The following is a 27406-nucleotide window of genomic DNA, read 5'->3' as shown; positions in this document are numbered from 1 at the left end:
CCAGCAGAGACAATCTTCCAACACACATCTCCTTCAGCACAGGTCAGCGTGTACAACAAAAAAGCAAATGATTTAGGTTGTCACCAGGCTTATGCATTTTACCTACTTAAGTACTGCAATTTATACAACACAATAGCAGCTCCATATAAACGTCAGTGCTGTGGAAGGACTCAACCACAAGCACCTCATCGCTGCGCCACACTGTACTTACAACATGAAGTCCTGTTCCCAGCAGGGTTGGTCACCTCGCACAGCTACCGTCGTGCTCTTCACATTTTGCACTTTCAGGGTCACATACGTATTGAATTTATCTAGGGAATGAGAGGCAAAAAGTTACCTCCTTCAGTATACCTTTCATCACATAAGCACAACATTTCAAGGTTTTTGGTCCATACACTGCATCCCAGGGGGACCCAAAACGAAAAGCCCATGTGGGAAGATATCACTGGGTTAAGGAGCCAAATGTTCAAGATGTTTTTCACCTGCCATCAAATTTTCAATCAGTTTTTTAGAAATTCATGCACAAACAAAAACAGGCCACTAAGCACTTGCAGTAAGTCAGGGGCAAAGAAAGAGTGTAAAATCCTGAACACAGACACTCTGTGTGTAAGATACCGCTTACTGAAATGCAGTTGAGAGGAAGAAGAGACAGTCTGAAGGAATAGGGCCCATCATGCAGACTATGCAGAGCAAAACACAAACTTGCAAACAAACAAAACATACAAACAAGAAGCAGTTGGGCTGATCATATCATCTCTTCTGATCCAACTGCTCTCCTAGTTCCAACCTGGTTTTCCATCCATGAGTCCACAAAGAACTTTATAGACCAGTCAGGGGCAGAAGGAAAATACAGTGATTTATGCTAAATGTGCTAAAACTTATCTGTATTGCTTAAACCAGCTGACCTAGAAGAACCACATTACACTGACATTTTGATAAGACAGGCTTTGCTTCGATGTTTTCCTTTCATTTTAAATCTGAAGAAAAAGCCTGGAACAATTTTTTTCCTAGTTGCTGCTATCTCTTTGCTAATAAAACCAAAAGCAGTCAAGCACAGACACATACGAAGTTTGAATATCACCATCTGAGAATGAACAAACTCCCTTTTAAGGGGAGTTACCACCTCAGACCTATCTATCAGTTTCATCAAGCCTGGAACAAGACATATGCTGTGTAGCTAGAAAGCAGTGTACGTATTTTAACACTTCAATGTTACGCTACATCCATTCCCAGCGTAAGTTAGATCACAGTCCATTTTAATACTGCCAAAATTGACATGCATCATTGCTGTGGGCTACTATAGCATGTCCCAGCACCTAGCTTCAAATATCCTAACAGAAAGGGAGGAAAGGGAAACTACATGATCCAGAAGCTCAGGAAGAAGTGGGAGTCACTAGAAGTCAGATTCCCTCATACCTAGCTACACCACTTGCATCCTCCTGGGACACTGGGCTTGTAAGTGAAACCATATGCTTCAGTGGAGTTAAATCTAGACTACAGGACAAATATTTTGCCACTGTGAGCAGGCTTCTTGATTAGAGAAAGGATAAAATACACATAGTCTCCCTTCCAATCTGGGCACTCAGCTTTCCTTCCCTGAAATTCAAGGTTGGTGCAGACACAGATCTTGATCTGACATGGAGTATGGACAAGGAGGTCTGGGAAGCTTTCAGCTATAACTGAGGATAGCTATATCAAGAGAATAAAGATGAACAAATAAGTCATGAATACAGCTGTGCAATTGATTTGGATCTAAACACCTGAATAGGTGTTATTCCAGAAGCAAACTGCTTATTCTTTTGTAAACTGTACATCAAATTTCATTCAATAAATGTATTTACCTGTTAAGGGTAAATCACCCTGCTAGCTACTGAACCACAGTGGAATAGTTGCCTAGACACTAAATTCTGGGTGTCACCAGCTCTCTGTTTTTATTTTATTATGCAGACACAAAACCTGGCGGACAGGATTTCAATCCCAAGCACAGCCATTATGGACTGCCACATAAGAGAATGAATCATTTCTGCGGTACCATCCAGCAACCCCGATCAGGATCAAGGAGGCACTGAATCCAGACAGGCACACACCACTTCTGCTCAGTGGACATTTTCAGATCCTGTTTTTAACAGGGAAAGAGGAAGGATGAGAGGGAAGAGCAGGGTGGGGTGGGAATTGGTGACAGTAAAGGAACATCTTTCCTCATCCATCACCTGTTCAGGTGAGGTGAGCAGGTAGAGGTTTCTCAGCACTGTGACACCAGGTCACATCCTCAAGCTTTATACTAACTCTGTCTGCCTGGACTCTCGGGGTAGCTTTTGTCACTCCTAAGGTGAACACGGAGGAGCAGAGAGGAGGTAGATGAAAACTGGAGGGAGCAGCATGAGCAGGAGTGCGAGAGCAGGTGTCACCATTGCTGCAAACAAATGGTAGAGCATGGCTTACCTGGTGGTCCTTGGAGTTTAGCTTTTTTTACTGTAAAGAGAAGAGAGGAAAAGAAAAAAAAAAAAAAAGAGGCTGTTAGTGATTTTGTGCTGCTACAGTTTCATTTGAGTCAGAGCTCACTGGGCATCGCATTAATTGGACAACATCCCCCAGAGTAGAGAGGCTGGAAATCCTCACTCATTTTAACAGTTTAACAGATCTGGAGACAAAACCTATTCTGTACCCCATCTCACCTCTCTAAATCGATGCATTTAAAAAATAATCACAGGATTAATGTTTGGAAAGTGGTGTGATATGGCTAATGCAAAGCCATTTCAAAACTAGTCCTTTGCAACCAGAAGTTACTGCTGTTTAGCAATATGTCATATCATACCACCTCACTTACGAAGTTACAGACACTCTAGAAGAAACAAACTTTTCTTTAAAAACAAAGAATCTCTCCTCAACAGTGCAGAGCAGACTTTCAACCACAACTTGAAAATAATCAAGCCTGAATAGAAGCTCTATAGTACGACATCTGTAAATCAAATTAACCCACTATGCCAAACAAGCAGCAGTCTAAACTCAAATGTCACTTTTCAGAGCACTCCTCTGTTAATTTAATTCCAGGATAGTATTTATCAAAAACAATGGTTAGAACATAAAACAGCACTGGCTCTTATCTCACTGGATGGAGAAGATTCATGTCTACCTAGGGGTAAACAAAACAAATTTTGTTTACATTTCTCTTTTGCAAACTCATATCCTCACTGGTATTTCTAAGTGTAAGCACTGTGAGAAGACATCTCTAGGCTCCAGCTAGTTTTCCCGGTGGAAAACCAACACTAAGAAGAAAACATATTTAACAAGCTAGGAAGCAAGATACACCTGAGAGCAAAGAAATTTAAAAACTGGTGTAGTGAAGTTTCCTCCAGAAAACAGAGCACCCGACACTTACTAAAGGCTCACAGAGTCTAACTTCCAAGGTAACTGTTCTAGAAAGGAACATTAAAAAATAAAAATAAAATAAAATAAAATAATGGCCCTTATACAGTTACATGCACGGAGCTGCAATGGAGTGTGATGCTGGAGAACACCCTTGCTATTTGAGAAATTCTCCTTTGCAAGCATTTACAGTCCAGGTAGATGTTTACATGAAAGAAATGCTGTACCAGGAATAGTACGAGGCAGAGGCATCTCAAACAGAAGTTAGAAGAGCTGTAGCTTTTACCTAGACTACCAAGGCCCACGAGTCTTTAGGTCCAAAATAAATACGTTCATTTTTTCCCAGGTTCAGGGCCTGAAGCATTCCTGATGCTAAACCTAATGGTGCAAGAAAAACATACAATGGTGGGGGCCAGTGTTCCTGCCGACTGAAGATGCAGATTCCTTTTTAATCTCCAAATCAATCAGCCTGTTTAACCACTGAGAAACAGGCAGGGCAATCCACCCACTTTCTAAGAGCCTTTGGATACAACACAAAAGCAGGCATTTCATGAAATACTGCCCTGGAGTGGGCAGACACCAGCTTATCTCTGATCCTCCCCTCTCCCCTCCCTTTGCAAGATGCAGGAGACAAAGAAACAAGCGCATGTGCTTGAGGAAATGAAAAAAGGAGAAAGAGGGCAGGGGATGCACAGTAAGCTTCAGCTGGTGCCTCTGTTCCTAACAAGCTCCACTGCTATTAGCAGGGAAGTGGAGGCAACCCCAGTATGGAAATTTGGTATTATTTGTCAAAAAAGCAGCCAGACTGAGCCAATGGTTCCTAGACACAGAGACGAGGCACTGTCTCTGCAGCAAGCGATATGCAAACTAAGAGACAGATGCTGTCTGTACACTGTGGTCTCAACCACTAAGTATTAAGAGGTTCATTTGACAAAGGCAGCAAACCCTGCTGAAAAGCGTCCATGTGGGGCTTCAGCAAGAGCTGTCCCAGGGCTTGCAGCAACAGGGATATCCTGGGGCAGCAGCAATGCTACATGAGGATCACAAGCCTGCTATGGACCCACATAAGAACAATGGAGTCTTGTATCTTTAGTATCCACCAGGAATGAGCCCCATGCCCCTCGACAACCCACGTGTAATAAATTACACCTTCAGGTGCAGAAGCAGGGCTTATGACTAAGAGCTGCCTCACAAACCTGGGAGTCTCATCTCACCAGTAACTCGCTCTATCTGCAAGTTTACACAGCATGTCCAACAAGTTCCCATGAAAAGTGACTCGGACATGTTTTCATTTTGTTAGCCCACTGGAAAGCACTTCCTAGGGGTGTGTAAAAACCGTTGCAAAGGTGCAGCTCCCGCAACATCTCGGATCAGGACTGGCCGTGAGACCACAGGGTTCCCCATACAACAGGGTGAGTGTCTGGGAGTTCAGAGCTGGAAAGAGCCATTAGATGCTGCCAAGACCCAGCCTTTTCATCTGCCCAGGGAATACATGGGTCAGGTGCAATGCACTGAACAGCATGCACCATGCCACTGCCGAAGGACCACTGCTTTGGAAAGGCACAGTAAGGTTAGCTTCCCCAGGGAAACTTTTGTATCCACACCTGCTCGTTCTGTCTCCTTAGAGCTCCTCTACGCCAAGTGCTCAAGAAAGGACACAAAGGAGTAATGAAGTCGTGAAGAAGACTGATGCATTAACAGTTAGTTACTCACAGTGTTGCAACAAAGGCTGAAAACTCATCGCTACTCCAGGGGCAGGAGGCTGAAATCAAGCCATGTGAAACAGTACATTTTAGAAAATAAAGTCTGTATCACAAAAGGAAACCATTCTCCAGAGCACTCAGCAACATTACGTTTTACAGATAAAGTTGCTTCTGCGTTGCCACGAAGTAAAAACCTGAAGACAAAGCAAGTCAAAGGTCTCCATCAGAGATTTTCTGACTCACTCCCATTTATCCCACAGGCACTTCTGAGCTCTGGGGAAGCCACATTTTCAAACTATCTGGAAATATTAAATTCCGTTCAGTTTCAAAGGGCTTCTTTCAGCAAACTGGGCAGCACAGAAAGTCCAGCCATTCAGAGGCAAAGACTGAACTATGCTGAACCGTAATCCTCCTATGCCACTGCAACACTGTATGGGAAGGACACCAGGGAGGGAATGAAAAATGCTAGAAAATTAGAAAGGAAAGCAAGACCTGGCGCTTTGCACTGCCATGTGCGAGCACTGCGTGACACAGATGCACAGAGATGCACCTGCTCCCACTGTGCAAGCAGATACTCAGTTAATCACTAAAAAAGACTTGGGTGTATCAGAGACACAGCTCTTGCACCTCAGTTCAAGGAGCTATTAGAAAGCAGACAGGTTGCACTGAAATAACCAGATGCAAATTAGACAGACAGGTACAAAAGCAATGAAAATTGATGTAAACATTCGATTCATCCAGAGATTTTTTTTCTCTGGGGATCTCTCACCATTTTGGTGTTACTCTAAATAAAGAGACAAGAAAAAAAATCAAGTTGAAGTTTTGCCACAACAGGATTCCAGATGCTCTACAGCTGTCAGTTACAAAAGGCTGGAGAGTCAGGCAGACTCCTAAAGAGTCTTTCCTAAAGAAAGGAAAATACAAGCCAGAGATTGTAAAAAAGGTCCAGAATCATTGTGGGAGGGTGGAAAAACAACAGCAGAACTTATATCAGAGTATTCTTAAACTCAGTTCTACAGAGAAATTCTTGCTATCCACTTATTTTTCAATCAGTCTGAAGGATAATTTTTTTCCTGACTAGGTGCCACACACACCAGCCAAAGAATTAAAATTGAGCATGCCAAATTACTGCGAGGTTCAGACAACACATTGCCCAAACCTCCTCAGCGGGAACACGCTCGCATTCAGTTAAAGGGAACTTGGGTGTTCCGAATATCTGCAGATTTGAGATCACCTTTAACATTTGCTTGCAAATCAGAGGGATGCAGACACAGGGAGTGCCTGAGCAGATGGCCAAAAGATTACATCCTAACTAAATCCAGCACATGACTTAAGAGCTGGTCACTCACCACATGACAACAAAATCTACATCCTTACACAGAGGCCAATAAAGTGCCACGGAGGGGCTGTGGGAGAAATCAGAAGAACAAAAGGATGCAGTTTAATTAGTGCTTTTAAAAAGAAATGCAACGCTGAAAGCAGAGCATTCAAAATGCATTTTCATGATCAGCGAATTGACAAATAGTTTCCTCTTCACTGTGAAACACGAATGCAGTGTTAATGTGTTTTTGAGCGCACTCTAACTTCTACAGTAACCGTCCCCAGCAGAACAGCAGAACCAATACATATTCCCATTTCACTCTGTGCTTTTCTCACCTCTTCCAGGTGCTCAGACTTCAGTGTGCAGTGATACGCAGCACTAGATGCAAAGGTTGCTTAAGCAACAGAAATGACAGATCACAGCAAAATGCCCATACTACCCAAGACTAAGTCAACACACCAAATTTGCGGCCTGTGCAGCCTGCAGCACACACGCAGAGGGAGAGAATCCCTTCTGGGAGGGAAGCGCTGGCTAGGCAGTGCTCTAGCCCTTCAGGGCTGTTACATTTTCTATAACTGAGTCTTTGGTAATAATTTTGCTGTCTGAATCCTGCACCAACAGCTGTAGCACATGTACTCACCATAGAGCCAGAAACTCAACACCTCCTACTCACTTCTTGAAAGCTATTTATAAAAATCCACGAGAGGCTAGCAAGTGGCACAAGACTAGTGCATCTAACAAGGACTGTTCTGTCCCTGGGGATCCCACCCTGACACACAGGCACCTTTCCCTCCCCTGGAAATCAAAACATTTTACATGCACAGCCCCTGCACATCCTCACCTCCCACCTGAGGTTGAGGAAACCTTGTCTTGCCCACTACCTGAACCCGAAAGGTGCTCCAGGCTGGGGAAGCAGAGGCCATCCAGTGACCTCCCCCCTGATTTTAACTCAGTCACTGTTTTGTTTCACGTGATCCCTATAGAAGTCCAGCAGCATCAGAGGTATGCTATGAAAAGCAATTGCATGTGCCACAGCAGAACAGCAGTACTGACTGTGCCATGAAACTCATCTCATCCCTTCATAACTCTAAGAAACAAAGATCTGGATAAAACAGCAGTTTAATGGTGTTCCGAGCCTGTTATGAGGATTCAGTGTCACAGCCACCTTGATATTCCCAGCCTGAGACAGGTTTAAAAAGGAAGGCTCCACTGCGTTCTCATACATTCAGAGCTAAATTATGTTCAGAAGGAAAAGATTTTCCTGAACTACCTCAGAGGAAGAGGAATAATTGCACAGGAGGCCCCAGGGACCTACCAGCACTCAGCAGCACCTCGACAGCCTCTGCTGTAACTGCAGAGAGCCCGGAGCTGGGTCCGCTTGGGCTCCATCTCCTCGCAGCAAAGCCCTGCTGAGCTGGGGTGGTTATCGCAGCCGCGAGATCCCTTCAGCCTCAGGGGCCACTGAGAGACAAGAGACTTAAATCACATTTATTACTTCATGCTTCGTCTTTCTGCCAGGGAAAACAAACCACTGGTTTACATAGAAACACCGTTCCACTCGAGCAGGGAAGAGAGCACTTTATGCACCAGTGTATTCCCTTCGAGAATGACGTGATGGAAACACAGTGGGTACCTTCACGTACCAACAGACGTAATAGCTGAGACAGCATTCACAGAAAACAGAGGATAACGTTTTGTTATTGCTTGATGTGAATGAAGGGCTGGGCTGACCAGAGAACTGCTCTGCCACCAGAAGGAAGAAGAGCCACTGCGAAATGCCACTCTCCTAGGTAACTGGCAAAGAGCAGGAACATAGTGCAGATTTCCATCAGTACCTGAAGAATTAAGCTTACATCTAGGGGCTGAATTTTTCTGACTTACTACCTGAAATAGTCCTTCAAAAAATTCAACACCTGTTTGACTGAGACAACTGTGGAGGAATCCACATAGCCTCAAAAGCAAGCCAGCAGGACCACTAAATTTACCTCAACTGAACAGAGAGATTGATCTGCTTTAATAAGTACAGAATAAATGGAATGGACACCGTATGAGTTTATGAATTTTTAATAGTTCATCAAAATGAAAACCACACCACTTTTACATTGCAGTTCCCGTTCATGTAGCAAAGAGCTTTCTTCAATTTGACCACTCTAAATACCCATAGGACAACTTGACTCTCCTTTCTCAAGGCCTTGGGAACCACGTCAAACAAAAGGAAGGTATGCTCACTTCAGCAACCAACCACATCTAAAAGGCAACTACTGTCATTCTTAGATTTTTCTCAGGAAGGAGGGAAAAAAAATAAAAGAGATTCTATTCTGTTGCCTGCGGTAGCAAATTGATCTACCCAAGGGATTTCCATTTTGCCAGATGTCTTGAGAATGAATTAGAATCCCTCCTAATTCACATGAATTAGCATCTTCCTGCTCAGATGATCTGCAAATTCATTACCCTGTCCAGAGACACACAAAGCTACTAAGTTTATTTGATTTACAATACAATTTCCAACAAACAGCTTTCTAACAGTCTCTCCACCCTTTCTACCCACTGGACAGTGACTGAGAGCAGCTGGGACATGTGTCACTGCTTGGAAGGGTTTTCCAGATTCCTGTGCTAAGAGGAGATACACTCAACACTAACCCCATTTAACTTCAGCACCATTTCATATAGCAAATCCAGGAAAGCACTACATAAAGTACACATCCCAATAACCCTCCACACTGCCAAACCTCACTAGATGCTCCCCTGTTCATCTGTAAATTCTCTGGTCAGTTAAGACCCAGGGCTTGCACGCACACAAATGTCACAACCTGCAGATAGCACCCCCCTTGCTTCCCTTCAGAGCCCAGACACCCCATATCTTCGGGCTGACAGATGTTTCCAGTCCTGATGGGACACTGCAGCTGCTGCCTGGTTCTGCTTACTAAGCTTCACCCCAACATTTGTTTCTTGCCAGAATTTTCACAGCCCCAGGCTCAGCATCCCACCACCTGTATGGGCCGAACTTTGGTGAGCAAAGTACTGCAATCTACCCAGAAAAAGCCTACCTTTTATATATAAAATATATGTATCATTGTCTTGTCTAAATCTCTATTACTGCCATAGCCCATGGGCATCAGAGTGACACAGAACAGTGGCAGGATATCTGGAGTATTCTCCACAAACTTGGGAGAGCTAGCAGGACAACACGATGGCCAACCTACACAAAACTGAGCAAGTGCACAGTTACTATACTGTGCTGAACCAGTTATCACATGAAAGATATATCTGACTACATTGTTCAATCATCCAGTCTGATCACTTTACTGAACTAGGTAATTGCACACCTCCTGCAGATACTGTCACTTTTCAGCTCAGCTTTTGCATAAAACTTGGGAAGTGTATACAGCACAGCTCAGCTTGCACCAAAGCTTCATACAGCTCCACTTCTTCCATCCTTACCAAAGTTACTAGATAACTTAAACAGAAGAAATGTAAAAACTTGGTAGGAAACCCTTTCTGGCAGTTGCAAACACTCCAATCAAAACCACATTCTCAAGGTATACCTGGAGCAGAGGACCAACTTTGCAGACCCTGTGGCAAGGGTTGTTCAATTGTTTCTAAAAAAAAAAAAACAAACAACTCAGTCCTCATCAGCAAAAGAAGCCTTCTCTTAAAAGACCCTACTTCTCTAAAAGGTATTTCATGCAACAGAAGGGGTGACAATTCAATTTACTTTCTATGATGGTTTAATGTAGTAGGCAGTTAATGTAAGTAGGCTTCTAAACACTTTCAATGACAAAATAGATTCAGACAGTTAGAGACATCTGGGTCTCGTTTACAGGTTAATCTGTTACCAGATTTTATTTGACCCACTGACTTAACATCACACAGATTTTCAACCTCCTGAACTGAAGAGTTTCATATGCATTCTTGCTTGTTGCTTAGCCCAAGAACTCACCTGAAATATTCCTTGAACAATTTCAGCAACAGAAATTCACAGGTGAAGAAAATGCTACAGCAGTTAAAAAAATTATAAATCATGCTGCAGAAGATACGTATGGGGATTGCAGCTGTGAACAAACAGAGTTTTGGACCAAAAAAAAAAAAAAATCAAACCTGTATCTCCAAGAAACACAAACTGAAATAAAGTGCCTTACTAGGAGAATATAGGACAGGAAAAATGGAACTGAAATAACGTATGCAACTTGTAGAAAGCAACTATGACAGGGAACAAAATGCAAGAGGAAAACTGAAGAGGTCTGCAACTGGTTCCTTCCCTGAAGTCAGAGTAGACATCAGATTGCTCTGCCAGGATCCTTACACCAGCACTTCTCTGGAAAATAGTTATCAGGCAGCAAGGTCATGCTGTTATTTGTTGGTTTGAAAGCATAATTTGAAACAGACCAACTAGGATAGGACAGGTTCATAGAGAGGAAGGGAGGGAGGAGACTCACAAAACAGCAGGTCCCAAAACCCAGAACTCCCCTCATCTCTGAACTTGTGCGTGGATATGGTGATTTTACTAAAAAGCTAGCACAGAACAGGATCTACAGTGGTAAAATACAATCAATATACCATGATCATTAGGTACTGCAAAAGAATTCCAGCGTTTTAAAACATGCAGATCATTTTATCCAAAAAGCCTCAGGAGATCTTACCAATAAAATTCTTAAAACATTGACAAGTTATTTTGTAAACCACAGCTCAAATCATGATTGCATTAAACATTAGCACTTAGTGAAACTTCTGCTTTGCAGTGAGGAAGCTGCAAGAAGTTTACTTATAGCTGATCCCAGAAAAAGCTTCCTGAAAGGCAGTAGGAAGCATTCAATTGATTTCAGGCAAGCAGCAGCTGAAATAAGCTTGACAATATTGTTTCTTCTGTCCGGGGGGGGGGGGGGGGGGGGGGAGGAATATGCAAAGCATATTCATGAACCATACAGCCAGAAAATCTGGAAACAGATGCTGGGAAGCAGTAAAGAAAGTAGGAACATGCAAGCCTTGAACTTTACAACCTCCTGAAACAGATTAGCACTGCCAGTGAATCCAGAGTGCCAACAGCCCATAAAATATTTTCCAGTTTTTACATGAAATATACTTGGAAACAGAAGAAGTGCAGAAGCTTCTACTTCCAGGCAGCTTGTGTGGCTAAACACTGCACAGGAGAGAGAAGGAGGCAGCATTCTGAGGAGTGGAACATGTCACGCTGGAATTCCCAATGCCAGGTGAGACACATCACTGCAGACACTCTTCCAGGCTACGGGGCTATCCATCCTTGTTTCTCCTGCCTGCATGGTCCTGCAGTTCAGCTGGCAGGCAGGCAGTCTGAGGAGACTTCCCCAGTCAACATAAAGCAGATCAACCCATTGAGCTCAAGTCACCTTTCAGGTAACTAGAACAAGTTGAGAATCCTAAGCCATTTTTGGCCCGCTTCGGGACTTGCTGGAATGACAGCCTCCCAGCACCCAGACAAAAATCCTTCCTCTAGCAATGCATCTTGTTATCATCCTTCAAGGCTGCACAGGAAGTATTAGCTCCAACTCTCAAGAGCCTCACAGCCTGTGCTGGAGTACAAGGTGCCTCAAAGATACACCAAGTCTATGTGCTGCTCTCCAGAGAGCCCTTTACCTCATTATTCACCTTTTCAACTTATCCAACAATCATCACAATCTCAATGCAAACTGACAAGTTAATTCTAGCGAGGTAAGAGCTAGCATACTCCGTTACTTATTTAGAATTGTGCTTTCCTTCTTCGTAACCTTCCCACAGACATTTTAACATCTACCTGAAATTTAACTTCACTCCTAGGTGTCACCTCAACATCTGTTTGCTACTCAAAACCAAAGGCCCAGGCTCTGAGACAAAGTTAGTGGAGCGCTCAGGCTGTCTTCAGATGGTTTTCTTCACCACCAAGGAAAGACTCTGAAGTGTCAGTTCTCCTGCCCTAATTCTCCACTGAGAACTGCAACCAAGTCACATGAGTATTCACAAACGATACTCCACAGAGACCTTTTTGCCATCTCACAGATGTAACCTTGTGGTTACTGCCTCTCCCCCCACCAGCACCATGACAAAGCCAGTCAGATTTGTAATTTACTGTTCTCAAAACATTGGTTGCTTGCATAAGTCCGACAGTCTCACTGCTCAAACTGGATGCTGGAATTCCCTAAGAGCCACTTTGACATCAATGACATCTTGGACTTGGGTCCCAAACCAGATGTCTCCTGCCCTGCAGACCAAGGGGCTCTTTGCACACCTTCACCAGGAGTTTGCACTAAGAGAAGTCCTATCACGACAGGAAGGGCTGCAGAAGAAGCCTGTTTAGCCTGGTATCTTGTCCGTATAAACACCTAGACAATTCCTAGGAAAGAGCATGACATGATGATACAGCAGTACCTACTCTATATATTAATATGCCCCCAGCTTCTAGGCTTAGTACCCAGAGGTGACATTTTGGGAAACAGAGTTTCATACAGTCTATTCTACCATCAAATCTTCTCCATCCTCAATATAATCAAGACTTAAGGGTGCCAACAGGCAATTTCAGGTGAATTCCACTTTGGTATTTCTTCAATAGCAAGGGGGAACACATGCTTCAGAGGCCTCGCTTCACAATTTAGCCTCTTTGCTATATATCTTTGCTGTCACTTGACAGCCGTATCAGCTGTTTTAAAGTAGGCAGACAACACAAGCAAACCCGTATCACTCTCCATTCAGAAGAAAGGGACTATCACTCAACAAGAGAGGCAAGATGCTTTGCTACCTGTTTGACACAGCAAATACAGTCTGGGTTGCTTTTTTTTTTTTTTAAAACTAAAATAAATAGCCTCCCCACAACCACAATATACAAAAGAAAATCCTTCTTCAATTTTTGTGGGGCCATAAGCAGAGCTAAGTCCCTTGTTACTACCACCACCATTCCTCAAGGGTAGATACACATACATTAGTTCACCAAGTAATCCCTCCTAGCTTTGGCCTGACCTAGCACAGGCAGGTGAGCATCACCTCGGACTGATTGGTCTAGATCAGTTACATTTTTCTTGACAAGTGGGAAAACAAACACACACTGAAGTTTTGTTATGTTGTGCTTACAAACCAAGACATGATGCCTTTGTCCAAAGTTTGCTTTCCAAGGGGGGTGGGGAAGCAAAGTGGTGATGGAGAAACGGATTTGATACTATTTGTGTAACACAACACCTTTTAAACAAAAAGGAAACTGAGGATGGTGTAACAGAACACCTTCTAAACAAAAAGGAAACTGAAGATGTAGCCAACTTCTCTGATTCTACAGAACAGCTCCACCTATACACACTTACCATCCAAACACTAAAACCAGTTGCTAAAAAGCACAGCTAGGAGAAATCCTCTAACATCTATTTCTTCCTTTTTTTGGCTGACCAACACAGACACGTTGCTGAAGATTCACTTAAGTTTCTGCTCAGCAGCTGCTTTGAACTGAGCAGTGAGGACAGAAACAAAATCTCTTACTCAAATCACAGAGATTATGAGAGGTTAATCCTCCTGATGCTGCCAACACAGACAACTCTGTCAGGCGACCTGGTTCCCTAACAAAGAGGTGAACTAAACAGTAATCCAAGCTGCCTCTTCTCTGCAATATTCTGTTGCAGCCTTTATTTTATTTTATTGGTAAAAAAAGCAGATTGGGTGCAGCATACTGGAGTGAGTTACTGTGTGTGTGACTCACTCTCAGAAGATGTATTCTGTTAGTTTGTGCTTCAGTCACCTGGCTTTAAGGAGTTCCCTGCAGGTTACAGATTTCTGCTGAACTTTTAACTGTTTTATGATCAGAAGAGACAGCATCCCTACTCCTGAATCTGTGCCTGATTAGGGGAAAAAAAAAAAAATCCATCAAGTCTTTCAGAATTATTAGATATAGAAGATAGATACTACTGAGCAGAGAATAAAGGAGGTTTCCAATTTTTGGTGGCATAAATTACCCTTCTTTCAAGTCCTGTGAGGTTCAGAGATATGTTATTTTAAATTAGTGGAAATGTCTTAATTGAATAAAGGAACAAAACCCATACTACTTAATTTTACACAAAACAGACTTCAACTCATATATGCCCCCAGCTGTCAGAGACTAAGGAAATATGCATAATGAAAGCCATATCCTTGCACCAGAAGGCAGGAAAAGAGACAGACTGATAATGTATTAAGTCTGCTAGGAGCCAGACTCAGTTGGTAAACTGACTTTGCTGAGACACCGATAGTTCAACTAGTTAATAAGAAAAGCTTCAGTGCAAAAAAAAAAAAAGAAAAAAAGACAAAGAGCAAAAATTAAAAAGAACAAACCCCAAAAAACTTAAAACTCATTCAGAGACCAGGAGAAGTTGAGGGTTTTTTAATTTTTATTTTGAAAATAAGATACACCTCTTTACAGAATAATTTCTTCCAAGACACAAAGCACATGCAGCTGCTGCTCAGATATTGTACAAGTGAAGGTCACTTAAATGACTAGAATTTTGCCAAAGTTCCTAGATCAAATCACACCGCCTGGTCACAGTGAGGTAACAGCTGCTAGAAGACACAAGTACTCTGGTATCAAACAAAGAAGAAAAAGCAGGAATTACAGACAGAATAAAACAACTTGTGTGCTTTTCCTTTGGCTGGTATGTGCTTCTCTCTTCAGTCAACAAGAGCACTGAAGTCACCTGTATCATCTCCCGAATGACCTAGGTTTCTACTCTCCCGTTCAGTTTTAGTTTAAACGAGATGCACCCTGGAACAAGAGCTGCTGACTAACCACACCAGAAGTGATCGCCACCTAATCACAGCCTTGGTATATTTTCTGGTAGTTTTGATTTAAGTTACAGGATTGCAAGCAATCAACCAGCTGGAACACAGCTACTTGTCACACAGGACTGAGCACAAGCTTGCCCTGAAAGGGATTGAGATAAAAACTGATACTAACAAATACCATTGTTCAACTTCAGAAGTCTAGTGTATTCACCAAAAGAGAAGCTAAAAAATAAAGCAACAGCACAGTTGTGGTGGATTCAGTAACTTTCTTTTTTTAAAAGCAAAAACATCCCACCATACCACAGCAAATGATAAGCTCCCAGGAAAAACAGCACCTGTGTTTTCCTGCACCAAATAATGAAGCAGGATTGGTCTAGTTTGAAAAATAGTTTTAATGAAAATATTAATACCATGTTACTTAAATATTTACTTGCTTGAGTTCACAAACCAGAGAAAAGATTAATATCTAGGAGATGGAAATAAACGGACTGTGAGCGTTAAGAAAGAGTAAGAGAACTGTTTAGGATATGAGTTATGGTGTAACTGGATGAGATTCCCAGGCGGGAAGCGGAGATCTAACAGAACGCTGTTTGCAGATGAATTCTTCGGCAGCCTGACTTCACCCTTAGCATTCACAAATGCTCAGACAACACTGGTCCCTGGAGGACACACACAAATCGCAGAAATAGGACAGCTAGATTGGCACAAACTTTTTTGCGTGTTATTTTTTTTATCAAGGTCTTGGGACATCAGTCACTTACAATATTCCCCCAGAAGGAAGCTGAAAAGGATGGTTTGGGGACATCTGGTTTTTAAGTTTGTAAAGACAGACTGTGTTTTATAAAATTCAGCCTAGAGACCGATACCCGAGCAAGCACGTGATTTTAACTCCACCTGGGAGAAGCAGCTGGATGGCTGCTCCCCATGCCAGTTTTACAGTGTCTGAAGAAGCTGCGTCTCCCAAACACATTAGCATTCACCTGCCAATACTGTTGTTTTGACACAGCATGTACACAAAGAACTCAAGCACAACCAGGTGTTACTAATGACAAGGATTATGCCCAAGACTGTTCTCCTGAAACCCATGCTGTTTGCCTGCATTTGGGCCTCCATAAAAATTGAAGTGAAATTCCATCGGGCTAAATGCCATTAGAATCAAAATCATTAACTAAAATAAACAGCCTTAGGTAACAATTGAATATGAGCAAGTTCCCTCACACGTAGTTTGGGTTTTTTATTATTAAAACTTATAACTAAGCAAGATGATACACCAAAATTTTACCTTAATATACAATTTGTCTATAGCAAGTAATTGTCAGAGCAGTAATTCACATGATAATGAAGTTAGTGCTGTGAGGATCATATGACAGGAAGGGTCCTTTGAGGTCACCAACTCTAGTGCTGGTTCTCCAAGCACCTACACATCACTTAAGCCATTGAAAATCATTCCTGACTTCCAGCCTACACTTTAATTAATGGCACACTTATACCTTCTATATCTTATGTCAACACTATCCTCCACCTTAATGTTTTTCCTCACCCCATGTTTAATTTCCTGATGTTTTTAATGGACAGAAGTCATAGATCCCATCAGTTTCTGTTTATCAGATAGAAGAAGCCACAGCCTCTTAGTCTTCTCACCATAGAGACTGAAAGGAAAAGAGAGACAATGAAGGTTTTCTTTCACCCTCTCCATTTAGTCCTACCTAAGTTCATCCTTCCTGAACAAGATCAGCCAGCGCAGGCCACAGCATGCAAGAACAAATTACCCATGCCCTTGTCCTCCCCTCTCTGCCAGGAATACTTTTCCCAGCACATAATGCACATACTGCAACCACCTTCTCCTCTCCCCACAATTACTCTCTACTGGTGCCGAGTCACAAGTACTCCCCAACACCTCTTCTTTCACCAAGCCTTGCATTTTTCAGAAATTCTTGTCCTTTGCCTTTAAGTGCATAGCTCTTCTACATAATATCAACTCATTTTCATTATCACTGTCCTCAGGGTCTTTGAATTCTTTATATGTTATATTTATCTACTTCCAAATTGATTATGCCATTAGGACTTGCCTTAAAAACAACTTTGACATACACGTTCCTACTTGTCTTGCCACACCACAAGAGGAAGACACCTATCTGCTTCTCCCACCAGCCTTTGCAACGTTACTAGCTTCTGCTACAGCCAGTTCCTTATACACTTTACACTTCTTTTGCCAATTCCAATTTTCTTCAAAAAGAAATGTCTGCTATGGTGATTTGTGAGATATTACAAAGTTCACATACATGCATGTTTTCATCTAGAAACAAGAGGTTAGCCCAGCACAATCTTCCTCTTGCAAACCCATGCCACATTTTATACCCGATGACATTCCACACTACTTCCACCTGTCTGTAAAGTTTTTATTATTCTCTCTTTAAAGTTTATTTTAAACCTTGCATGTTATCGCAGTCCCGCCTGCTTTTGAAGTCAAGACCCATACTTACCCACACTCATCACCCATCTCCTTATCTTCCTGCCAACCCACAGAAACCACCTTTCTTGCTCTCCAGTTAGGTGATGCCACTGCTTGCTTACAGCAGTAGTTAAACTTCTGCTAACAGAGTTCAGATTTCAAGCGTTGCATGTCTTAGCACTCTGGGCTACAAATTACTAGACTCAAATTCAAGGCTTTTAAAAGTTTTGCTCCCACCCCATTTATCTGTGCATCATTTTCAGTGTCATCCTCATAAGAAACAATTCCTACAGCTCAGGGATCATACCCAGGATCACCTTTGCTCAACTCACTGTCCCTATGCACAGCAGTCCGATTCCTTCCTTTGCAAGACTGGCTGTTTCTCCTTTCCATGTGACCAAAGCACCTTCTGTTATCTGTTTTAATACCCTTTGCAAGACGTCACCTTGTCTGCTGAGGTGGAAGCCCCTGCCTTAGCCCCAGACTTCCTGATTCTCAAGATACACCTTCCTTTACAAACTGATTTTTTGCCCACACCTCTCAGAGGTTCCATGTTTGCTCACCACATCCTGACGCAATGATCAGGTGAATCATCAGCTCTGGGGTCATTTCCTAGGTGGAGCCTTTTCTGTTATTTGAGGTGCTAATATTTACCTCTGTAGCTTCACTGAATTTCATGCCCTCCTCCGTATCCAAGCTCCTCGCTTCACAAAAAAGCTTCTTCAGTTTCTCTAGAGGCTTGACAGCTGCTGGTCTACATGTTTATCTGTTTAATTTAACCTAGTTTAAGTTGTGATCACTCAAACCAAGTTCACTTCTATGTCCAGCTTCCCTGAAGCATCTTCTGTGCTTCTTAAAGCCACATCTACAGTTAACTCCGTCAATTTTATGGCTTCAGTCACTACTGATGATGAAACTGCCAGATAACACAGTGCTCTGTAACCAACCATTACCAACAGCATTAATTCTCTTGTGTGGGGAGTTGGTCTCTCACAGTTGACGATACCCAGAAATACTTCTCTCTAACCATATTACGAGATTTCTACCCACATCTAAATCCTGGACTACGTGTGGTAGATCTCCTGTGCTATCACAGCAAAATCTCTTATCAGCTCTTCCAAAAGCAATTTCATTCCAGCTGGTTCTCTTTTATCCACACTAATGCTGCTTTACAATTTTGCATCACTAACACACAGTGGAATTTTCCCAGTCACCTTTATTCCTCTCTCTCCTGAGCAGGGCATCCCCTCCAACATCTCCGTTCCCCTCATAACCCCCACCCCTCATGGCTCCTGCTAACATTATGAGGGCTAGTTCTGGGTCCTACACCAACAGTCCCCTTCCCACCACTTTAGTCACAAGCTCCCCACCTTTGCTTTATAGCACGAATGTGTTTGCACCCTCTTGGAAACAAACTCAAACCTACTAATTAAAATGCTTTTCACTGTTTACTTTATATAACTGTATTACTTGTCATTTTAGGATCATGTAATCCCTATTTCATCTCCAACACCAGCTCTTTCCTGATGCTCTATGAGAAAAAAAATACAATGCAGGCCCCCAGCAAGCGTGCACAGGGTTAACTCATATGTGTTCAGACTTCTGTCACGTGCTGCTCTGCTCCAATAAAGCCTGAACACATTTCTGTATCTTTGACTGAAGTGTCAGATATATACAGAACTGTAATTTCAAACTCAAGTTTACAATAGAAGGAAAAGGTTTGTCGGCAGACCTCTGTTAAACCACACTCCTCCCACCTAGCCAAAGTGTAGAAAAATACTCATTTAGCACTGCAATCCAGCAGGTCATGGCATGTCTTGACCTCTTTTAAACCATGGAAAAATATGTAAACACTTCTCGTTATTGTCAGATTAGTCATAATACAACAGCCACATACCTCTACTGAAGTAACAGACATTACCAAACTATTTTTCCCAATCCTTAAGTATTGGAAGGGCAAGGAGTACAAATTTCATAATATCTTCCCCAATCTAAGGAAAGGCACACCAACTTCTGCTGTTGGGATGCTAAAGCTAGAAAACCAGTTCAGTCTAAAAAGCATAAATGTCACATATGATGATAATCAACATAAAGCTGCCAAGAACTGCAGAAAATCCTTCACCAGTTTTAATTCAGAATCTGATCTTTTTCTAGAAAACTCCAGGTTGTTACCCTAAAAAATACTATGTCCTACAGAGGGTCATATTAGATGATTACAACAATCCATTCTGGCCTTATAACTACAGAGTTTCTAAGCAGCTAATCTCAAAAAATCTCCTTCTAAAATGGAGCACACGCAGACTCCACTTACTTAATTTGATATGTCAAAATCTAATAAAATTTTGCACATGCAGCAAGTTATACCAGGTAGGAAAGGCTGAAATAAAATTACTGTTTCGCATCCATTTTTCCCTTCCCACCAATCCATATCCATGTTGCATGCCAAATTCAAGTCACATACTACAAGTTTACGCTCAGATCAGGAGTTCAAGGTTGGGGGATGTTTGAACCAGAAAATAACAAGAATTTATTTTGTTAAAAACCAAGATGTTATTAATCTATGAAATGGCATTATGATTTTGGTAGTGTTAGAACTCTCAAATCCAACACCAAAGGCAATCTCAGCTTTCTAGTAATCCATGGCCCCTCAGACTCTCAAAGAAGAGCCACATGAAGCATGCCTTCCACAGAGTCCAAACAGTCTTCTGAAGAACACCACCTGCTTGACTTTAAAGAACTCTCATGATGAAGAATAACTCATGAAATTGGGAAGGTGAACAAAATAGGAATGACCCATAATTTTCTAAAGTGTGTGTAGTAGTTTACTCAGCAGTCAAATTCCTTCCTCATCCAAAGCCAATAAGCTACCTTGGCATCATCTCAGTTAGTGTCTGGTACTCCTGGCCCTATAGGAAAAAACAGTTATTAAAGATTTCCAGAATAACAGTTTGTAGATCTCCAGTGTATAACTGCAGCTGTAACACTCCACAGGGACTTCATTTACAAAGGACTGTGGTTGTTGCAACAGAAGACTGTGTGACGACTAAACGTGAATTATCGCATGTAGTGAAAGTCTGAAGTCCCTGAACGTTTCCTGAAAACACATTCTGAGGTTTATACAAGCCCTCAGGAAAGGAAAATGTCTCTAAAGAGTTCCTCTCCAGAAACTTCAATATCTACATATTCATATATATATTTATTCCTTGGAAACTGCTAAGTTTGCTAAGCAGAAATTTTCATTTTACAACATAGCTTAAGTGAAATTTGACCCAGAGTTTCTTCATACCTAGCCTTTCATTACTACCTGACTACATGGAACTGTTTGAAATATTCTTAAAACATATTTTAGAGCAATTAAAAAAAAAAAAAAACAAACCACAAAACTCTGAAAGAACTCAGTTTTGCACAGCAGTCTTTGAATAATCTGGTCAAGGATTAGCAGGAAAAAAAAGCCTTATAGTAGGTAACCTTCTTGTGATATTCAGGATGCCAACAGTCAGTACAGAGCAGAATAAAGCACATAGCTCCCCATGCTTGAAGTTTATAAAGCTGTCTGGCCTCGATGAGGTATCCAGTGGCACAAAAAATAAGATAAATCTATAACAACTCCAGAAATTATGGCAAGCCAAGCAAGGTGGCCAGGGAAAAGTCCCATGAATGTTTAGAAGCACAGTGCACCTTCATCACCACACGAGGCTCCAAATCAGTGCCTGACTCTGGGGGTTTGCTCTCTGTGCATAGCACCACTACCCACCCTGCTCCCCAGCTGAAGTGCTGCCCGGGTACAGCTGAGCAGAGAGAATATCTGGTGGCACAAAGTCACAAAAATGCCAGACAGCAGCACAACACAGGACAGATTTGCTACAACATCATAGAAGAAGTTCAAGCAACAACCCTTGTCTGTTCCCAAGCTAACCAACCATCTCCCAGCCCAGGCCTTGGACAACAGCCCTATATCATCCGCCAGAACAGGTTTTGGGTGATGTGGTCCCTTCATCAGTTCACTTTGCCTTATTCAAGCATGCCTGCATCCCTGCCACAGGGCCTGCACCACTGTGCTGCCATAAAAGCGTAAAAGAATTAAGAGTTTAATGGGCCACCGTACTTAGCTCCAGACCCAAACTCCTTTCCTCAGGAGAGGCCAACAAAGCCAACAGCAGGTTGGTTATATGTTGCAGACTTCATCTGGACAGTGGGGTGACCCAAGAAGTCCTTTAGTCTGTAATTTTTTTTCTAACGATGTTTCTTAAACTGAGTATTACTACATTGGCCTGAGCTGAGAAGAAAAGCACTGAGTGTGCCAATACTCGAAGCGTAATTCTGCAGTTATTATTCTATACCTAATAATTATGCCTCCATGGTGGAAGTGCTGCAGTCTGTTTAGCAGAGCATTTAGCTGTAAAGAATTAAGAGAGTTAAGTCACAGGAGCTTTAAGTAATAAGGTTAAAACCAGTATTCCTTAAAGGGACATGGCCAAGGCTGGACGCCAAACTGCTTTTAAAACTTGCCGACAGTTTTAGGCTAGAGATTATTTCAAAGAAGACACCTCCTCTTATCCCTTGTCAGACATGCCATTCCAGTCCAATTCACTTTCCATTCATGCAGGATGTTCAACTGCAAGGAAGAGCATCAGGAATCTGAGGTCAACACAAAGTTGTTGATCATACCTTCTTTACGTTTCTAAATGCCCCAACTCCCCAAATACAGGCAAGCAAAAAGGGAACAAAATCAGCTTTTTAATCCTTTTAACACCAGTTTCTAACCCATGCACCCTGCCCAGCAATGTTAAGATCTTTACAAATCTAAGCCTGGACAGCAAAAGTAAATAATGTGAACAAAGCAGGTGAGGTTTATATATACCTGACAACACCTCAATTTAATTTTCTCTCAGCACAGGATTTCCATAAACTGAAGGGCTCTGTAACATATGCTTCCATGTTGAATGCAGGTACTCAATTCCCTTACAGTTCTTTCCAAATCGCACCCCAACTCATCTGACAAAAGGATGAACATATTGACACTCCGGAGCTAGAGGGAACATAAACTGAGTCACAGCCATTAGCTGGCAGCACCTCCTTTAATTTTTAAGATGCCCTCAACTAGCTGTCAGAGAGACAGCGTACCTGCCAGCACCATGCTCCAATTACTTGCCACTTTCCACAACAGCAGGACATGAATCCATGCCATAACACGGTGCTTATGAAGTTCAGCCAACATCAGTCAAAAGAATTCCTCAGCTGAGGACCTCTCGTTATCTAACTTGATCCCATAGCCACAGCTGGTCTTTTGCACTCCACACTGCACAAGAAGGAAAAGGTCACCAATATCTCTAGGTAGTCAGTGTGTTATTTGTTAGTTAGGAGTGTAATTATTCAATTATTCAAACTTAATAATGGGGAAAATAACTTAAAAGGACATTAAGAAATCTATTTTGAAAGCCTGGTGAAGGAGGTGGGCATTTCAGGTTTTTGCAATGTGCCAAGTAAACCTCACTTGCATCTTCTCATTAACCTATCAACCAGAAGTTTCTTTGTTTAGCTTTTTTTAAAAAAAATCTGGATTAAACTTGAAGCTTTCTGCCTAGCTGAACTAGAAATACAGATGCTCATAGTGTATTTCGTAATGTATTTAACTGAGATCTGAGAGCTCATCACAGAAGACAGTATTAGTCATATAAAGACAGTCAAACAGAGAAATGCTGGAGAGTTCATATGCCTACCAGTACTTCTTCAGTTCTTTTAAAACTTGTAAATAGCATTCCAACTCAAAAACTGTTAAACAGGAGAACAACTATTTTGGATCCCGACTATGATTTAATTCTACAAAACAATTATTTAAAAGTTACCTGCAGTAGTTGTGATCAAATGAAATACAACATGGATTGTCCAAAGACAACCCCTAGCAATACACAAGGGACATTTCAGAGGGGGTTAATTTCATAAAGCTGAGGATAATTATTAGAAAATCGACTGTAAAGAATAAATTCGAACCAAAACTGTGATATCAGATGCAGGAATCATTTATTAAGAGTTTTCTAGGGGGCCAAAAAGCCACTACTCCTCAAACAAGAAGGACAGCTGAAGTCCATTCCACCCCAAAGAGCTATAAGCCATGGTAAAATATACAAGAAATAAACAGTACCAACACAGGTTGGGTGGCCCTAGGTGTAGGAAGTTAGATGCAGGGGAAAGTGAGAGAGATAAATGCAACAAAAAAGTCTTAATTATATTAGAGAAAAAACACCAACAAGGATATTGCTCTCCCATCCCATTAACTGACTTAACTGCTAATAGTGAAGCAGCAACAGGCATCCAATAAACATTTGCCTCGTGCTTGGGGAGAGGCAAGTACCTGTGAGACCAGGTACTTTCCAGCCCATCAATAAGTGAAGACGATGTTAAACATCCAAGACGCAAATAATAAAAACCAGGTGTAGATAACTGGCACCCAGATGTCAGTGAAGAAGTCTGTAGCCCAGTGCCATTTGCTTTAATGCATCCTGAAAGATTAGAAAACAGGTTCCAAGGAGAGCAGCGTACGACACTTGAGGTGACACACTCAGGGCACGCTTGTAGGAGAACAGGTTCCAACAGACAAACATCTGGAAAAACTAATACAGCAATCAACGTGTAACGAGTTAAAGGTCTGAAAAAATTATGCCTATTATTCAACACTGGTTTGGAAAGACTTACGTAAACCACACAGATAAAACATGCAAAATGGAGACGTATGACTTAGTAGCGCAGGATATTCTCATTAAAGTGTAAAGTGACATAACATGGTGGAAAGCCACTGAAACAGAGTAACTGTTAGCCACTTGAGAGACCAGTCACGATTAGTGGGGTTTCCCACATACCAGTATTAATGCCTGCAATGTTTCAACACTTTCGCTCCTAGACCGGGCATTTGCCGTTTATACAAAACCAAGGAGGACACAGAAGCCAGTGAACAGGCAGATAATAAAAGAAGCATTACGTAGAGCAGCCTAGTCAAGTAAAGGAGGGCCTAAGAGAAAAGAAAATCCATCTGAAATCCTGCTAAATGCAGAGATACCTGATCTAAACACCCAGAATATACCTATAGAATAGGAATTAGTATCACAGATAGCATCTGCCAAATTTTACAGGTCACAGTAGACAAGCAAAACATTATTTCAGCAAAGTCCTTGGCAAATATGGAGAATGCATGCACAGATAAGCATGAGCTGGCAAGAGGAATAAAGCAGGTTTTAGTTCTCCATTTAACGATGACGAGATCAACACAAGAATATTAAATCAAATTTTCATTTCTATAGAAACTTTAGAAGTATGGTCAGAAAATAAAGACTGCAAAGAAGAGCAAATTCAAATGCTAAAGAGAAAACTTTCAAACTATAGACTTCAGAGGTCTTCCTATGTAACAAGAGACAAGAATAGCAAGTTGCTTTCACACACTTCCACACCAAGAAAATGCCAGCTACTAGGAAGCTTTAACCTACCAAAGAGGCAGAGTAAGGGAAGACCCTACACACCCTCACAGCAGCTCCCCATCTGTTTGCAAGACCACACAATGAATTATCTGAATGAAAAAGCAAGAGTTATTAGGCACACCACTCTGGTTTAAGCTCTCTTGGAAGAGCACCAAGAACAGCTTTCACCAAGTGATTAAACTGTTTTTCAAAACACGGAGTAAAATTTAATCACAAGGCATAAAAAAAAAGTGCAGGTGGAAATTTCAAAGGAAATTTGTAAGAGGATCATTTGCCATCAGACATGCATACAGGAAGCAACTTTGTACATTCCTCAATCCCATTGAAAATCACAGGGGGGTTTCAAGTAGCTCTTAGTCCCTAAATACTTAAAACAAAGACTTCACACTGTTTGTTGAAACTTTTGCAGTAACAGTGTCCAAAGCTGAAGGAGTGAGGGTCTGAAACAGGAAAATGAATGACCGCCCATGCATCACAAGCCAAATGTGGTTTGTAGGTTTTAAACATTCCTACCATTTAACAGAAGAAGCTTGAAAGTCTAAAAGTTTTCTCTCCAATTAAGCCACCAATTACAGCTTTACAAACCCCAAACTTAAGACTCAATGCAAAGAAGCTCTTTTAGTAGCAAAGACTCTTTTTATCTTAGTGTTTTTATCCAAATTGCAAATGTCTTTTATTTTGTTCCAACACTACATACACCGGCAGCTTCCTGACTAGTTGCAGCTAGAGAAAAGGAGTTCATAATATTTACATAGCAAATTCTTCATGAAGCATTATATTTTTATTAACATCCTACCTTTAGAACGTGTACTTCTGCTACCACTTTTAGAGTTCAATTCTGTTCCTTTCCATTTTGACCCACACAAAGACAGGCAGGGTTTTGGTTTTCTTTTTCAACTCTGCAACCATTTCAGAATATTGTCACAACAGAGCAATACAACTACCCTATTACTAAGAGTACTATTCACAAGTGTGCAATGTAGGGAGCTCCATCTAGAGACCTTCGCCTTTGAGACAGAAAGAGCTGGAGGCACTGCATTCAGCCTTACAGAAAACACTGAGGTAAACTGGGGCTATTGCATCAGCGGGAAAAAAATCCTTTAAACACAAAGAAAAAGCCCTGACATTTGACTACTGGTCTTCTAGTTATGGATATTTCTAAGTACTCCACAAGATGAACATATTTTCCTTTCTGTTATCGTTAACATCCATTTCCATTCTCCCTGTTTGCTTCTTTCACTTGGATATCAACAGAGTTTAATTTGGTGGACAGGTGCTAGAACCTGAATTTTGCTGGCAATACAGGGATGCACAGTTGAGTTCACTGAGCAGTATTCCAACACTCCAACTATTCTGACAAACCAAAAATGTCACCAGATAAGCAAGCTTTTCTAACTCGTCAGAGCAACAGCAAGATAAACGGTAGGCAAAAAAATAATGTCCGTAACCTCCAGACGGTGTCATTCCATGCGGCAGTCAACAACTTAACATTTTAGGGTGCAAGACCAGAAGAGATCACCTAACTCGATCTCCTACATACCTCAGGCAGCCAAATCTCACACAGATACTGCGAACTGGGCCCCAAGACAAAAGCACATCAGACAAAAGCACTATGCCCTCATGAGACTAAGACAGTACTGTGCACAGGCATGCGGGAAGATCCGCACTGCCAGTGTCCTTGCAACAGCAAAGCATTTCAGACATTGATACAGCGAAGAGGACAGGCAACGTATGAGACAAAGAGACAGTTTTTACTATAATTACCACATGGATAAAAGGTAGGTCAAGAAGTTAGGAATACAACGGCACTGAAGACACAGCATAAGCTGTTATAAAGCAGAGAGGAGGAAAACTAGAAGAGAACCATCACTATCTTGAGACAGGAAGAGCTGGGGGCAAAGTAAGATGTAATAAAAGTGAGCAAGTGAAAGGATCTGATGTATGTCTCAGGACAACGATGCAAACAGAAGGAAAGGAACCGATGACAGAGCACCCGTGACCAGGTGATCCAGCCTCCGCAGGGTCCTCCTTTGCTACAACCCTTGCGAGCTGTGCTGAGATAGCAGTTATTTCTACCTGTAAATCAGAAGACAGGAAAGATCAGAAGAAGAAATTTAATTAAGCTGAGATCTGAGGTAAAATCAAGACTTCCAAGAGAAGGCAAAGAAAGTTAACGATGCAAGACTGATGTGAAAAAATAGACTGCTTCACTGGGATTAGTTTTATTCAATATGTGCTATTTTCACAAACACAACACTAAATGCAAACTAATAAAGCAAACTATGCCAAGGGAAGATTATCAGACATAATCCAGACACAGCTGCTCTAAACAGGAGTATATGCAATCTCTTTT

General features: G+C 41.8%; 2 protein-coding genes across 2 annotated transcripts in view; one reads left to right on the top strand and one right to left on the bottom strand.

Moving 5' to 3' along the window:
• The window catches only part of PIGO (phosphatidylinositol glycan anchor biosynthesis class O), a 500143-nt gene that overhangs the window by 384295 nt on the left and 88442 nt on the right, over nt 1-27406 (top strand). The gene's annotated exons all lie outside the window — the stretch shown is intronic.
• The window catches only part of UNC13B (unc-13 homolog B), a 221834-nt gene that overhangs the window by 191333 nt on the left and 3095 nt on the right, over nt 1-27406 (bottom strand). Inside the window, exons 2-3 of the mRNA XM_075488247.1 lie at nt 2443-2472; nt 212-311 (exon numbers count right to left, since the gene is read on the bottom strand). Coding sequence (XP_075344362.1) covers nt 212-311; nt 2443-2472 — 130 coding nt within the window. The remainder of the gene's footprint in view (nt 1-211; nt 312-2442; nt 2473-27406) is intronic.

The sequence above is a fragment of the Mycteria americana genome, chromosome Z, assembly GCF_035582795.1.
Source record: "Mycteria americana isolate JAX WOST 10 ecotype Jacksonville Zoo and Gardens chromosome Z, USCA_MyAme_1.0, whole genome shotgun sequence".
NCBI classification, from domain to species: Eukaryota; Metazoa; Chordata; class Aves; order Ciconiiformes; family Ciconiidae; genus Mycteria; species Mycteria americana.
Note: the sequence above shows the minus strand (reverse complement) of the source record. Positions and strands in the feature narration are given on the sequence as shown.